The sequence below is a fragment of the Crinia signifera genome, chromosome 4, assembly GCF_055691185.1.
Source record: "Crinia signifera chromosome 4, ASM5569118v1, whole genome shotgun sequence".
Taxonomy (NCBI): domain Eukaryota; kingdom Metazoa; phylum Chordata; class Amphibia; order Anura; family Myobatrachidae; genus Crinia; species Crinia signifera.
Genome location: NC_139220.1, coordinates 18,766,484 through 18,783,392, shown reverse-complemented (window position 1 = coordinate 18,783,392; position 16,909 = coordinate 18,766,484). Strand labels below are relative to the sequence as shown.

The window sequence follows — 16,909 nt, the reverse complement described above, 5'->3', positions numbered from 1 at the left end:
TTTGTTGTTTGGGCCAAGATCACATGGTGCGGGGATCACATGGCAGTGGGCGTGTCTGGGCATAGAAGGCGGTGTTTAGTAGGCCGATATGTCGGGAAGTGTCTTCTCCCAAATCTGCATAAGCTAAGGGGTTATTGTTATTTATATGTCATTTATAATATTGCTGTTCTCAATGGGCGCAAATTGTAGGTGTTCCATATGAGCTCAAATGGTTGTTCTAGTCCAGGGGGTGTTCAACACGAGGCCTGCCAGCTGGAACTACACATCCCAGCATGCAGTTTGGGCATACATAGCTGAATACACCCACAGTGTAGCAGTTATTAGGGAATGCTGAAATTGTGGCAGGGCATGCTGGGATGGTAGTACCACTACACACGAAGGGACGTATGCTGAACACCTCTGTTAGCCTATGAAAACCTACCTCATGTACCCGTACCCCACCTTTTGTACCCGTATTCCTGTACCCCACCTTATGTACCGGTATGCCTGCACCCCGCCTTATGTACTGGTATGCCTGTACCCCACCTCATGTACCCATATGCCTGTACCCCACCTTATGCACACATATGCCTGTACCCCACCTTATGCACCCATATGCCTGTACCCCACCTTACGTACATATATGCCTTTACCCCTCCTTATGTATGTGAGGGCCTTCTTGGAACTGGTGGGGTACAACCGGCGCTTCATCAAGGGTTTCGCCAAAATCTCCAGGCTCCTCCACAACCTACTATGGGGGAAGTGTTTAATCGGCTTCCGATTCACTCTTCCCTGCTGTCACTCAAGCTGGGGGTTCTCCTTCGCACCTCCTAGGTCTTGGTAGGGATAATAGGTCTGTGGCAGCAGGCGTCCATTCAGGTGTCGCCACAGAGGCTACTGTGGTATGGCTGGGAGCAGTCAGAGGGAGGTAAGCCCTCACTAGTGTGCTGGTGCAGTGTTGTCTTGTTTGCATTGTACTGTTTTATTTGGCACTGTGCATTGTATGCTGTACTTGGGTTCATGAAATTGTGGCCCTGTGCAGATTGTGTTCTTTCCAGGTTGTGCGTGCGTTAGGCGCCAGGTTGCGCGACCCTAGGCCATATGCATCGGAGGATCCGGCACTAGGTCGCAGGTTGCGCAGCGTTTCCCCACCCGAGTTACACCCGCCGTGTTCCACAAGTGGGTGTAACCAGTCTGAGGCCAGTACTGCCTGTGATGACCTTCCCTTCCCCTCCATAGTGGGATTCTCCTTTCCCCGTTTCCCCTACAGGTGGCGTCGCATCGGAAGCCAGTGGAGCAAAAAGGGAAGTACCGGGACCATCATCGGCCCGAAGGTGAGAGACAGAGTGCAGCGAGATGAGTACGCGCAGCAAGTGCCTCTTGTTAGATTGCAGCGCTCAGCGCCTGTCTCCATACACTGTTTAGTGTAAGGCTTACAGTCTGCCTTGTCCCCTTGCAGCCAACGCAGCTAGGCGTCACCCTGAGTGACAGCTCGCTTAAGCGAATAGCAGGGCAGAGACCCCTGACCCTGCTGGCAGCGTTCCCTTTCCTGTGAGGAAGTCCCCGCGTAGTGTGTGCCTCAGAGCGTATGTGACTCCGTCCATGCTGTTTGTAGCTCCACGTGCACCGGAGCGCATAGGAGCAAGTCCCCGCTGTAATCCCGTTACCAGCGTGACCTTTTGCACAGGGAGATCAGTCATCATTGGCAGCAGCGAGACTGGGAGAGATACCGCAGCGTAAACCAGCAAACTGTCATTGACCCTGCACGCGCCAAAACGCTACAGCTAAGTAACAACCAGAGACTGTCGTTCCCAATGTACCAGTTTGTATTACCGCTTGAAGTTAACTACTAAAGTACTGTTGTAACCTACAAGCCTGCCACTTGAATAAAGCCTTCATTTGGTTATATCTTCTAAGTGTGAGGTCTGACAACCACACTGCACGTACTTATAGACACTCTGCCAATAGGTTATGGGCCCAGCACGTCACGTGCGCGAAGATTAACCCCCTGAAGACAAAGTGCTAGCGCAGTACATAAAAGAACACAAAGGAATTATTTCTAAATTGCCATTTGTGGGAGAGTTAACGAGAATGCACAGTACAGGGCATAGCATGAACTTTCCAAAGCTCAAAGGCTCAGAGAATTATACTACATGGAAGTTCGCTATGGAAATGCAGCTTAAGAGGGAGAAGCTATGGAAAGTCACAATAGCCCCAGGAGATAGTCCAAACCCAGAAGAGGTAGACAAGGCCATTGGCACAATAGGCCTGGCTGTGGAGCAGCATGTTTATTCTACTATCTGTGGGAAGGAGTCCGCTAAGGACATGTGGACAACTCTACAAGGTGCTTATGAGAATAAAGGCTTAATGAGAAGGATAAGTCTGAGACGCACACTGTATGGAACAAAGCTGAATGCATGCAAGGACATGAACGATTATATTGATAAGATACTATCGATAGCTCAGCAATTGGCATGTGTAGGAGCAAAAGTGGATGAGGAAGAAGTGGCGATGGTAATGCTGCAGAACTTGACAGAAGAATTTGACTTCCTAGTTGTCGCACTGGAGTCAAATGAAACCAAGCTTACAACTGAAGTTGTGAGAGCCAAACTACTACAGTTCCAAGAGAGAATCCACAAGGATGCCATAGCTGAGGGTTCTGCCTTAGTAGCAAAGGGTGCGAAACCCAAGAAATGCACATTCAAATGTTATGTGTGCCACAAAGTAGGGCACAAGGCTTCAGAATGCAGGCTGAAGAACACTAGTGGCATGCACAAGCGGCATGATAAGAAGAACGAGTCAGCACTGAATGTAACAGACAAGCCAAGGAGGGATCTCTGGTACATGGACTCGGGAGCCTCTAGACACTTCAGCTGCAACAAGGAGTGGTTCAATTCTTTAACACAGTGTAACCCCACAACAGTTACCGGGATTGGTGAAAAGGTCCTTACTGCTTCAAATGTTGGGACAATCACAGTGAGACTAAGAATTGAGGGACAGACAGTAGTCACAGATATCCAAGACGTCCTGTATGTACCAGAATTGGGAAGTAACCTCATCGCTATCAGCGTACTCGAGGCAAAAGGCTACAGAGTCCAGTTTGCAAAGGGCAAGTGTATGGTGCATAATGAAAGAGGGACTGTAATTGCTTCAGCAACCCGATGCAACCAACTATACGTCCTAGACACAGAGGAATGTGTAGCTTTGGCAGCCTCTGCTGAAAATGAGTCGATGGAACTCTGGCACAGACGTTTGGGACACTTAGGATATGATAATGTCCAGAAATTAGCTGATGGAATGGCAACAGGAATCACAGTGAAGGACACCGGAAGACCTGTGTGCGAGAGTTGCATAAAAGGCAAGCAGACCCGCAACCCATTTCCCAAGTCAGCAGGCAGAGCAGAAACACAATTAGCTCTGGTGCACACAGATGTGTGCGGACCAATGGAAGAGGAGTCAACCAGTGGTTACAAATACTTCATGACTCTCATCGATGACGCCACAAGAATGACACACGTATACTTCATAAGGAAGAAAAGTGAGGTGGTCAAGAAAATTGTGGAGTACAAGAACCTAGTGGAAACTCAGACGGGCCTAAAGCTAAAGGTCCTGAGGTCCGACAATGGGGGAGAGTACGAAAATGAAGTTCTAACCGACTTTCTCAGAAAACATGGCATAAAGCATCAGCTGACGATGGCCTACACGCCTGAACAGAATGGCGTAAGTGAAAGGGCGAACCGAACAATCGTTGAAAGAGCACGAGCGATGGTGAACGATGCTGGCCTGGAGAAGAGTTTTTGGGCAGAAGCTGTATCTACTGCAGTATACCTGAAAAACAGAACACCTACAGTGGCCGTGAAGGGAAAAACCCCCTTAGAGGCCTGGTCTGGGAAGAAGCCAGACATCAGTCACCTCCGCGTCTTTGGGAGCAGAGCTTATGCGCATATACCAAAGGAGAAAAGGAAGAAACTTGACCCAAAATCAAGACAGTGCATATTGCTAGGCTATTGTGAGGAGAGCAAAGGGTACAGGCTCTGGGATGCAGAGAACAGACGTCTTCTAAAATCAAGAGATGTGATATTTCAAGAAACAGCATCACCCACAAAAGCAAAAGAGCAAGAAAAGCAAGCACTAGGAGAGGTATGTGAAATAGAGAGCATACCTGCAACAGAAAATACTGAAGAAGGAAGCGAACCAACTAATAGAGCTTCTGTAAGAAGAAACAAGGGCATACCAGCCAGGAGATATGAGGAAGAATATGCGAATATTGCTTTCAGTGAACCTCAGAGTATTCAAGAAGCGAAAGCGTGCAGTGATTGGGCGAAATGGAAATCTGCAATAGACACAGAGCTATCAGCACTGAGAGAGAACGATACTTGGACCATAGTAGATAGGCCAAGCAACCGCAAGACAGTCAAGAACAAGTGGGTCTTCTGCAAGAAGTTAAATTCAGACGGAGAAGTTGCCCGTTACAAAGCCCGTCTTGTTGCTAAGGGATACACACAGAGATCCGGAATTGACTATGGGGAGATATACTCACCCGTTGCGAGGTATAACACTCTCAGGTTAGTAATTGCAGTCGCCACCTTACAAGACTTACTGCTATACCAACTAGACTTCGACTCAGCGTTCCTAAATGGAGAGCTACTTGAAGAAATCTATATGGAATCACCAGATCATTATGATGAGAATGAACTTCAGACAGAGAAAGTGTGTCTTCTGAAGAAATCCATATATGGCCTAAAGCAGAGTGGTCGTTGCTGGTACATAAAATTGGACACAGTACTACTTGAAATGAATTTTATTAGATCAGAGACTGACCACTGCCTTTATCACAAAACTCTGGGAGAAAAGTTGTTCATCATAGCAGTCTATGTGGATGATATACTTATAGCAGGTCACGAAGATCACATCACAAGTGTAAGAGATCAACTGAAACAGAGATTCAAGTTGAAAGACTTAGGTCCAGCCAATCATCTGTTGGGCATGAGAATTGTTCAAAACTTGCAAAAGGGAACAGTCACAGTCGACCAACAAATGTACATCGAGGCAACAATCTTGAAGTATGGGATGGCAGACTCCAAGTCAGTGAATACACCAATTGACAAAAGCATCAAGATTACAAAAGGTATGTCACCAACCACACAAGAAGAAGCAGAGGAAATGCAAGATGTTCCTTACAAGAACGTGGTTGGAAGTCTTATGTATGCAAGTATTGGAACCCGTCCAGACATCACTCATGCAGTCAGTCGGGTGAGCCAATTTGCAATAAATCCTGGAAGACAACACTGGATTGCGGTGAAGAGGATTCTGAGATACCTAAAAGGTACAAGTTCTTTGAAGTTAAAATTCGCCAAGACAAGCAATTCAAATTTGAAAGTCTTCTGCGATGCCGACTGGGGAGCAGATGAAGATGATCGTCGTTCCCACACCGGTTACCTGTTCACACTGGCCGGAGCAGCAGTTAGTTGGGCGAGTAGAAAACAACCAACAGTTGCTCTCTCAACAACTGAGGCCGAATACATGGCTCTTACAGAGACATCAAAAGAAGCACTCTGGATCAAAGAGACTTTGTGTGAGTTAGGTCTACTTTATGAAGAAGAGACTATCAGTATCGCATGTGACAACAGGGGAGCAATAGATCTTTCCTGTACTACCAAGCACCATGGAAGGTCGAAGCACATCGCGATAAGACACCACTTCATCAGAGAACTAGTGGAGAACAAGTCCATCGATGTTGAATACATTGCAAGTGAACAGAATGTCGCTGACATGCTTACTAAAGGACTGTCGACAAACTTGCTTATTAAGTTCGTGAAGGACTGTGGACTTGTCTAAGTTCAAAATGTTGATTTGAAGTTCTGATGTTCTGAATGTCTTTTCTCTCTAACCATATTTTCGGTTACAGGTATCACAAAAGGACAGAGAATTGTATTAAGTTCTTTTATGTAGCCGAAGACAGCCTTGAGCGAGGGGGAGTGTTAGATTGCAGCGCTCAGCGCCTGTCTCCATACACTGTTTAGTGTAAGGCTTACAGTCTGCCTTGTCCCCTTGCAGCCAACGCAGCTAGGCGTCACCCTGAGTGACAGCTCGCTTAAGCGAATAGCAGGGCAGAGACCCCTGACCCTGCTGGCAGCGTTCCCTTTCCTGTGAGGAAGTCCCCGCGTAGTGTGTGCCTCAGAGCGTATGTGACTCCGTCCATGCTGTTTGTAGCTCCACGTGCACCGGAGCGCATAGGAGCAAGTCCCCGCTGTAATCCCGTTACCAGCGTGACCTTTTGCACAGGGAGATCAGTCATCATTGGCAGCAGCGAGACTGGGAGAGATACCGCAGCGTAAACCAGCAAACTGTCATTGACCCTGCACGCGCCAAAACGCTACAGCTAAGTAACAACCAGAGACTGTCGTTCCCAATGTACCAGTTTGTATTACCGCTTGAAGTTAACTACTAAAGTACTGTTGTAACCTACAAGCCTGCCACTTGAATAAAGCCTTCATTTGGTTATATCTTCTAAGTGTGAGGTCTGACAACCACACTGCACGTACTTATAGACACTCTGCCAATACCTCTTACATGTGTACATGGAGTGCTGTGTATAGTGCTGTGTGTATGGGGGATGTTATGTATAGTGCTTTGTGTACTGGGGGGGGGGGACTATGTATAGTGCTGTGTGTACTGGGGGTAATATAGACCAGAGCCCCGCAGCCCAGGCTCGCAGCTCCCCCTGCACGGCCTCACCAATCACTGTCTTTACCGCACACCACTGCTTTAGACAGAAGATTAAGTGCAAAAAAAACCACATTCAATTGCCCCCTTGTATGGTTGCTGCTAATGTCTGTTCAATTACATCTTAATGGCCCTATGACTTCACAATGAGTGGTAAGCCAGGACAGCACACTAGGGTTCATCCCTTAGGGCAGGAAGCTGGAGCTGGTGGTGTGGATTCTAGATTATAGTGTTAGTGATAGTTTGGTTAGAGTTTTTATATAATGTTTCTTAGTGTTAAGCTTAGGCAGTGTCAGTTATATTCAATTATCTTATACATTTTTTATTATTTGTTATAATAACAGGAGCTGAGAGAAGAGGGAGGAGACCAATACGGTGCGGGCATGGGCTGTTCCCCTGCAGGATACGCTGGCCACACTTCAGGAGAAAGGTAAGAGCACTGTTATATTTATTTGTGGTACTTTGTTGTTTGGGCCAGGATCACATGGTGCGGGGATCACATGGCAGTGGGCGTGTCTGGGCATAGAAGGCGGTGTTTAGTAGGGCGATATGTCGGGAAGTGTCTTCTCCCAAATCTGCATAAGCTAAGGGGTTATTGTTATTTATATGTCATTTATAATATTGCTGTTCTCAATGGGCGCAAATTGTAGGTGTTCCATATGAGCTCAAATGGTTGTTCTAGTCCAGGGGGTGTTCAACACGAGGCCTGCCAGCTGTTGTGGAACTACACATCCCAGCATGCAGTTTGGGCATACATAGCTGAATACACCCACAGTGTAGCAGTTATTAGGGAATGCTGAAATTGTGGCAGGGCATGCTGGGATGGTAGTACCACTACACTCGAAGGGACGTATGCTGAACACCTCTGTTAGCCTATGAAAACCTACCTCATGTACCCGTACCCCACCTTTTGTACCCGTATGCCTGCATCCCATCTTATGTACCGGTATGCCTGTAACCCACCTTATGTACCGTATGCCTGCACCCCGTTTTATGTACCGGTATGCCTGTACCCCGCCATATATTCACTCATAAGCCTGTACCCCACCTTATGCACCCATAAGCCTGTACCCCACCTTATGCACCCATATGCCTGTACCCCACCTTATGCACCCATATGCCTGTACCCCACCTTATGCACCCATATGCCTGTACCCCACCTTATGTATGTGAGGGCCTTCTTGGGACTGGTGGGGTACAACCGGCGCTTCATCCAGGGTTTCGCCAAAATCGCCAGGCCCCTCCACAACCTACTATGGGGGGAGGTGTTTAACCGGCTGAAGGAAGCCCTCCTGTAGGCCCTGGTGCTAGCCTATGCGGACTTCGACTACTCCTTCGTGGTCTACACGGATGGGAGCAACCAAGGATTGGGAGCAGTGCTCTCTCAATTACAGGATGGCCCGGAGACTCATTGCCTTCAGAAGCTGGAGCCTCCGAGACTCGGAGCGGAACCCTGATAACTACAGCTCATTTAAGCTTGAGTTGCTGACGCTATTATGGGCCATGATGGAAAAATTTTAAGAGTACTTGACCGGAGGGGACTTCGAGGTCGTCACTGATAATAACTCCCAGACACACCTCGACATGGCAAAACTGGAGCAATTATGTCAACGTGCCTACCTGGAGCAGGAGCCTCTTCACGTTTGGCAAGTCGTTCTCCCGGAGGTCCAGGCCTGAGTCTTGGTGGTGGAGGCCCACGAGGATGGGGCCCACTTTGGGGTAGCCGAAACGCTCCAATGGCTTTGCCGACAGAACTATCTGCCAGGGCACAAACAGATAGTGGAGGATGTGTACCAGATGCGCGAGCGGTGTGGAGTCACCAAGCCTCCCGAGCAAAGGGCCCCCATACAGACCATCCGGGCCAGTTGGCCACTAGAACTTCTGATGATAGACTATGTGACCATAGGATAATCAACCGGCGGATACCAACATACCCTGGTGATGACGATGACTTCACCAAGTTCATCATGGTGGTCCCCACCAGATACCAAACGGCAGAGGTGGCCACTGTCCACAACGCATCCACTCGGACCAGGTTGCATGCGTCCAAGGCCGAGTGATGGAGCGGATGCAGAAGTTGCAGACCACCCCCAGGGCAACTACGCCTGTGAGAGATTCAACCGGACCCTCTTACAGATGCTACAAACCCTAACACCCAAAAAGCGGAGACATTGGCCAGACTTTGTGCAGGGGCTAGTATGGGCATACAACAACTGGGTACACTGGACCATGGGCATCTCGCCCTACTTCATGCTGTTTGGCCACCCCAGGCAGGACCTCGTTCTGACCACACCCGCGGAGGAGGACTAATGGACGGAGAGTGGATGGATTGAAGAACATAGGCGATGTCTAGGGGTCATCGCAGAACTGGCAGAGCAAAACATTGGGTCCAAAGAGCACCTCAACCGGTGCAGGCACAGGGGGCTCCCCTCTCAGAAGGCCAACGGGTCCGAGTCTGAGAGAAGCAACCCAAGGGCAAGCTCAGCAAACGATGGGAGGTTGTGCCATATATTGTGCAACAGCAGCTATCTCCCGACAGTCTGGTCTATGAGGTGCATGCCGAAGATTACAGCGGGTGTACCAGAACCTTACACCGGTATATATTGAGACCATGCGAACCTCAGAACACAGGGAACGAGGCCCCAACACCATGTAATCTGCCGGCTGCCAAGAAGGCCTCAAGGGAGCCAACGGCCGCTCTGGGACCCATTATCTTTGACTGGTGGGTGCCACCTTTGTCTCCGGGGACAAGCACCCACACCCCCACGGCAGAGGGGGCCGCTGAAACCAACCCACCAGTGGCTGCTCCACCAGTGGAATAAGCAGAGATACCACAGACAAGTACCCCTTTAGGCCCCCTACCCCCCACCCGAGCCAGTGCATAGGTGGAGTCGCCACCATGGGAGTGCCCGCGCCACGGTTTACAGACCCAGACTTTGACTGGATGGTAAACCGAATCTTTGTGGGGACCACAAAGGAAAAGGAGCGGGGGAAATGTGGGACTTCAGACACGGCCACCCCCTCCTCCGGGTGACCGCAATGACGGAAGCCGCGGGCCCCAGAGGCCTGTGTATCTACGTGGTGTGGCGCATCATCAGTGGGCGGCGCTGCCCAATCCAGCACTGCCGCGTCACCCGCCCCAGAACCCCCGCGGCAGTGTATGTATAGCGGGGGCGGGAGCAGGATGAGGATTTCCCCACGTGCAGGAAACAAGGATTTTCCCCACGTGGAGAGCAGGGAGGAAAGCTGGACTGCAGAGCAGAGACTCAGCCTGTATTACTTGTTTAGTTAGCTGTATTGTCGTTAATCTTTAGTTAGCCTGTATTACTTGTTTAGTTAATTGTACTGTATTTGGCCTGTACATAGCCTGTACCTGGTTAGCTAGTGGACTGTGTATAGCCTGTATTTCTCCTGTACTCGGTTAGTTAAAGTAGCTTGTACGTCTCAGAGATTGCATGGTGTGTTGTACTTTGGTGCAGGCCTGTTTTACTTAGACACTAGGCCGCAGGCCTGCTTAGGCGGCGCTAGGCTGCAAGGTGTGTTTAGGCGGCACTAGGCCACAAGGTTGCGCTGCACTAGGCTGCAGGTGTGCGTAGGCAGCGCTAGGCCGCAAGAATGTGCAGGTGCTAGGCCGCCAGCCTGCTTAGTCGGCACAGGCTGCAGGTTTGCGTGGGGGCCAGGCCCTAGGTTTTGTCCTGTGTACTGACAGCACTAGGTGGCGGGTTGGTGTACAGGATTGAGCTGACGCCCTGCAGTCAGGCGCCATTAAATGTACAGTAGGCTGTGGAGCAGAGGCCATTGTGCTTTGTTCCAGGTGCCAGGACCACTGACCATCCAGGGGACGAGTAGATATCCGATGAGAACAATTCGTGTTGTGCGTGTTCCGTCCCCTTTCCCTGGAGCGTTCCCCACCCAGGTTACACCCACAAGCGGGTATAACCAGTCTAATGCCAGTAGCGCTTGTGATGATCATAGGGGGACACTCCATCCCCATTTCTTACATGTAGCATCGTATCCGAATCCAGCGAAACAAGAGAGAGAAGTAACGGGACCATTGTCAGCCCGAAGGTGCGAAACGGATGACGGCGAGTTGAGTGAACGCAAGCCTGCCCCTGGTACTTACATGAGCACGGCTGCGAATGCAGGGCTATGCTGCCTTATAAATAAAATGTTATAATAATACATTGACATCTGTTAATTATTTAGCTTTATTCTTTTTCAGTGGTTTTCCTTAAGATAATAGAGCAATAAGTAAAGGGGATTATACACTCCAATGATGAGCCCTTACTACATTATGTAATGACTAATGGGATATTTACCATCAAATAATTTCTCCTACTGTGGCCACCGCTGACAGCTGCCACGTGACCCGGGAGTCACTCAGTGGCTGCCCATAACATCAGCGGAAGAGCCGGATCGGACCTGTGCGAACATGTCTGAATCAGCCTCTTTGTACACAGCACCACTACCAAATATACGCAAATGTTGCAAACCCTATTATTTGTACTGAGGTGCCCACCGGCATACAAAGATGCACAATTGGTCGGAACTAAGTCGCGGGACCAAACAAATCATGTAAAAGGACGCGTACACACAAAACAGTTGCGACACGACCAGGTTTTTGTAGCCAGTTGTAACAGTCCCTAAAAACTCCCCTAGGTGGCGCCATTACTGCATTTTGCAGCTCTCATCCACTGAATACTTATCAGTCAGTTTACTCTTTGTACAGCAGGTGGCAGCACCAGCAGGTTAAATGCTTTGAAATTAGATTAGGGGAATGCTTTGAAATTAGATCTTCCTCCCAAACTATCTAATTTCCCATCTTTGCTACTGACACAGTCTGCTTAGAGTCTCAATTACCTTCTTCATTTAGGCCTGGTTATCCTGAAGAGAAGTGCTAACGTTTTCTGTCCACGGAGACCACGGGGGGCCACCCAGAATTTACCTGGAGAGCAGGTTCAAATTCTAGGAAATAGCAGAAAATCTCAGGAAATGGCTTTGATCTGTGCTGTACAAAACACAACGTTTATCTAGGTAAAGGCTGCAGGAAATACATGACAGGAAACGATACAGCACTTAAAATGTTTCAGCACCGGCAACCATGTTATTGGCAGGCCAATCTATGCGAAACTCCAACCAGCAAATTTATTATTTATTATTTATTAACAGTTTCTTATATAGCGCACACAGATTCCGCAGCGCTTTACAGAGCATAGTTATAATCAAAAACACATAACAAATTACAGTGCAAGACAGTTTAGGACAAGCACATGGTTAATATAGATAGTTGCATCAGGGGACAGGACACTGAAGCAATCATCAGGGTGGCAGAGGTTTATATATTCTAAGAAAGGCACATGAGGAGAGAGGGCCCTGCTCGTGAGAGCTTACATTCTAAAGGGGAGGGATAGACAGACAGGGGTGACACAGAAGGTAAAGAAGTGAGCATAAACAGTAGGTAAGGATAAGCGATGGTCAGGTTTTATGCAGGAGGGTGGGAAGATGACAGCTTAGTCTTTGATATTTTAAGTCTAAAAAAGCGCTGGGTCATCCAAGAGTAGACAGCAGAGAGACAGTTAGAGATATGAGTGAGGATAGAGGGAGAGAGATCATGAGAGGAGAGGTAGATTTCACTGTTATCAGCATAGATGTGATAGTGGAAGTTGAGTGAGCACATAAGCTCACCCAGAGAGGATGTATAGAGAAAGAGGACACCTACTATCAATGGAAGAGCAGGAGAGGTGAGGTCATTAGAGGTACAGCTGGTCATTTTCCAAACAGACAGTGCAAGTACAAGCTTTAACAGTGATAGTAAAAGTTGTTTGCAAATGTAAAATGCTGATGTTATGGTTGAATTGCCAGATTAAGCAGGCCGGAGTAGTGTGAATGAATTTAACTCACTCAAAGTAGACTTTGGTTTTCTCCGTTGTTGTTTTGTCCCTCAGTTTCACGCTGGTATAACGCTGTAGTTATGAATCAGTTTTCCCACTTTAATAACGGCCCACTTCAATCTAGGCCCACAGCCGTATGCAATGACTACTTAAGTACTCTTAACAATGCATGAGTTCCCAATTCCCAATAATTGGAATCCACTCGTTTAGTCCCCACCCCCTACAACACATAGCAATAAAAGTGGCTTAGAAAAACAAAACTAGCATTCCAGGATTCTATATATCACCTAGAATAAAAATAAATTCCTCCCTACACACATGCTAGGTACTGTTGTAAAGTACACAGAGGAGATGTTCAGTGTGTTACCTAGAAGTACAAATCAATCCCACACAATAGATGTAATGCTCTGCAGTACAGAGGAGATGTTCAGTGTGTTACCTAGAAGTACAAATCAATCCCACACAATAGATGTAATGCTCTGCAGTACAGAGGAGATGTTCAGTGTGTTACCTAGAAGTACAAATCAATCCCACACAATAGATGTAATGCTCTGCAGTACAGAGGAGATGTTCAGTGTGTTACCTAGAAGTACAAATCAATCCCACACAATAGATGTAATGCTCTGCAGTACAGAGGAGATGTTCAGTGTGTTACCTAGAAGTACAAATCAATCCCACACAATAGATGTAATGCTCTGCAGTACAGAGGAGATGTTCAGTGTGTTACCTAGAAGTACAAATCAATCCCACACAATAGATGTAATGCTCTGCAGTACAGAGGAGATGTTCAGTGTGTTACCTAGAAGTACAAATCAATCCCACACAATAGATGTAATGCTCTGCAGTACAGAGGAGATGTTCACAGGAATCCGTGGCTGAGCTACTGTGGCAGACATCTTGTCAACTGAGCCTATATTTATCAAACATCGGACACTCAATGGATTAGGATTCATTGACATCGGTTATGTCTTTTACTTTGTAGCCTCAGCAAATATTTAAGGGAACGCAGCATGTAAGCTCTCCGGAACCGTTCCTTTCTCAGAGAATTGGTAGGCTACATTGTCGGGGCTACTGACATGCCACACAAGATGGCTGCCTCCTCTTTATGTGAATGATGGCTCACACCATTAGAGCTGTATGTAGGTGTATATAAGTTTAGGGCAGAGGTTTCCAAATGCGGTCTTAAAGGCACCCCAACGGTCCAGGTTTGATGACTTAATTAGTGCCTCAGTCTGTTTGATTTAGCCATCTGTGCTGAGCCATGGATATTCACCTGGATCGTTGTGGTGCCTTGAGGAGCAGTGGTGTAGCTTGGTTCCACGGTGCCCGGAGCAAGGGCATGTTTCGACACCCCTTCCCTGCACAGCGAAAAGGGGGACTGTCCTTGTTCATTGCCAAGGGGGACTGACCTTGCTTGTTGCTAAGAGGACTGACCTTGCTCGTTAATAATAATAACAGGACTCCACAGATTGCTCCCCCTGTATAATAATAAGGCTGCTCCCCTGTACAATAATAATAATAATAGGACCCCACAGTGCTCACCCCTTGACCCCTGGATAGGGTCTCCGGTGCCAGGGATGCGGCACCATGATGTTGATAGAAACATAGAATTTGACGGCAGATAAAAACCACTAGGCCCATCTAGTCTGCCCCTTTTTTAAACATGTTACCTCAAACCATATTTGATCCTTATTTTTTTGTAAGGATATCAATATGCTTATCCCAAGCATGTTTAAATTGATGCCCGCTGTTCCCGGCATCAGTCAGAAAGTGTAAACCCGGCGAGCGCGCTCACATTGCGCAGGCGCCTGTTTGGGATGCCGGCGCATGCACGGTGAGAGCGCTCGCCGGGTTTTAACTGTCCCCAGTGCAGACGGATGCCGGGCAGGGCGGGGGGGAGCCGGCGGCAGAGCTCCGGCACCAGGTGACATGTCGGCACCCGGAGCTGGTGCTCCGCCCTAGCTACGCCTCTGTTGAGGAGCACGTTTGGGAACTTTTGGTTCAGGGAAAGGGGACATCACAGAGGCAGGAAAACACCTCTCACGAGAAAAACGAGAAAACTTATGACAAACATGTGACTGTCATGTGACCTAACCCTTGCGTCTAACTTTCCTTGCTGTTGATCTAGACAATGTTGACTATCTTTTGGTATCTAACTACATGGGTCCGACTAAGCGTAGTCAGCCATAACATAATCAATCTAGACACAGTTGATCCGCTATACCATAACCTTATAGACATGCCAGACTGTTTCTCCTGCCTATTAGCTCATTGGGAACCCAGCTCCTAACTGTAATTTTTTCAAACACAGCCTATAAAATGAAATTTTTTACATAAATGACAGCGAGGTGGAAACGGCGAGTGCGCCCATTAAAACGGCGAGGCTCGCCACAGACTGAGGCAGACTCGCTGCATCTGCGGCGAACCTCGCAGTTTAAGGGAATTTCCCCTGAACGTTGAATGCTGTGAGCAGCCGGCGAGGGGGTTGGACAGCGAGGATGGCTTTTCCTCGCCGAAAATAAGCTATCCTCGCCGTACAAACCCCTCACTCCGCCGCTCACCGCCCGCATTGAATACACCTTTAAGTCATTACCAATAAAACAGATCAAACTTTGCTTCCGAAACTGATTTGTCGACCCAGCTGTAAAGTTTCAAAATGTGTAATAAATTCTCTCATTTTAGGCAAGTATAAAATCTGGGCTAAATTCGTGACCAATATATTTGTCCAGGTTTCAGCTGGATCTGACTTGCTTGGTTGAAGTCGAGGCGTAAAGTGTTACTTCACATAGTATACTTAACGGTGTATATGGAAATTAAACTTTGATTGAAAGAAGAAAATAAAGCGTATCAAATTCGATAATACAGAAATGATAGTTTAACCCTTTGAGTGCCAGCATCTCTGTGAGAGAGGTGCAAAATATCCACTAAAACTGCCAGCGTCGCTCACATTTGTTATATAAATTCAAATGAAAAATGTTGTGTAAAAAAGATGATCATTCCTATATAAGGTAACACTAAAGGTCATTATGATGAATAAAAATGTTTGCTCGGTAAGTTTCACACCTATTTTGACAAATTCACTTGGCACTCAATGGGTTAAAAAAAAAATAACAGAACCGCAACTTAGGAGGAGATTTATATTAATTGGAGAAAGACACAGCGCTAATATATTGTTTGCCCTGTTTCTAAATACAATGTAATCTTCCGTTGCAGCTTCATTGGAACTAATGGCTAACGCGGGGCCGGCGGAAGTAGCAGTAATCTATTCATGTGTATTTAGAAGCTTAATTAATAATATAACTTTTTTCATCAGCTTGTATCAGGTTTGGTGGAAATGACTGATTTTCCTCTCCCCCCGATTCTACTCATTGTATAATTCTACTGATGTGTTCCCTTACGCTCTACTCTTCATTGAAGGATTGGTCACCCCATTACTCATGCCTGTTCTATGTACTCTTGACTCTTGCACAATGCGTAATTAAAGTGGAGCTACAGCCAATAAACATAACTTAGAATTAATGGACTTTTTAAAAGTTGTCGTTCCTCCTATGACCATTGTTTTTAACGTGCGTTTTTTGCGATCTGTTAATATTTAATGGCCAAGTCCCTGAGACGAGGCTGCATGATGGATCCCTTTCGCTCCGCCACAATTGCTCCCGCTGAATTGCAAATATTACAAAAACAAGGACGATTATTTACTTAACCACTTAGCATGACTTTAAAGGCTCCCCGTATGGGCCGATGGGAGGTGCAACTCAGTGCTAATCTCAACCACAAAACAAGCATAAATCCAGGTTGTCGTGCCAAGTGGAGTCCAGCTTCAGTACGGATGGCCGCATCTGTTCGATTCGGTTACCTACATATGAGGGTAAATAGGACCTGGCCAAAATCTAGGTTTCAGTTTGTGGTAGGTGTGGCCGTGCTACTGTTCGTTGGCAGTTTGGTTGTGCCCAAGTCCCCAGCTCATGCCCACACCCCAACTGTTGATGTCCATACACTACTGCGATGTATTCCCCCTCCCGTTAGATGCTCGGGAAGGTGATCGAATGCAACTCCATTCCTTGCTGCCAGGAGGGGAGCCGAGTCGGAGGTCTGATGCCCATGACATTGCGCATCGGACCCGAGGGGTCGCCAAACACATCCGATTTGGGCCGATTTCTCTGGGCATTCGTGAAATTGTATATTGTATCTCTACTACATGAGAATTGTATATTGTATCTCTACTACTATTATGTCGACATTTCAACCCTGGTTCATGCTGCACACCACCCCCTGTTCTTTCCTGTAACAAACGGGGCCCCATGAGAAGGGGT

At 47.5% G+C, this 16,909-nt stretch overlaps 1 protein-coding gene across 2 annotated transcripts in view; it reads left to right on the top strand.

Annotated features, from left to right (window-relative positions):
• The window catches only part of WNT7B (Wnt family member 7B), a 138,255-nt gene that overhangs the window by 479 nt on the left and 120,867 nt on the right, over nucleotides 1–16,909 (top strand). The window contains exon 2 of one of the 2 annotated variants that reach the window (XM_083181302.1): nucleotides 7,050–7,135. In XM_083181302.1, the coding sequence (XP_083037428.1) occupies nucleotides 7,089–7,135 (47 nt within the window). In that variant the 5' untranslated portion in view covers nucleotides 7,050–7,088. Of the gene's footprint in view, nucleotides 1–6,868; nucleotides 7,136–16,909 lie in introns of those variants that run through there. The other variant, XM_083181301.1, reaches the window with a different exon arrangement.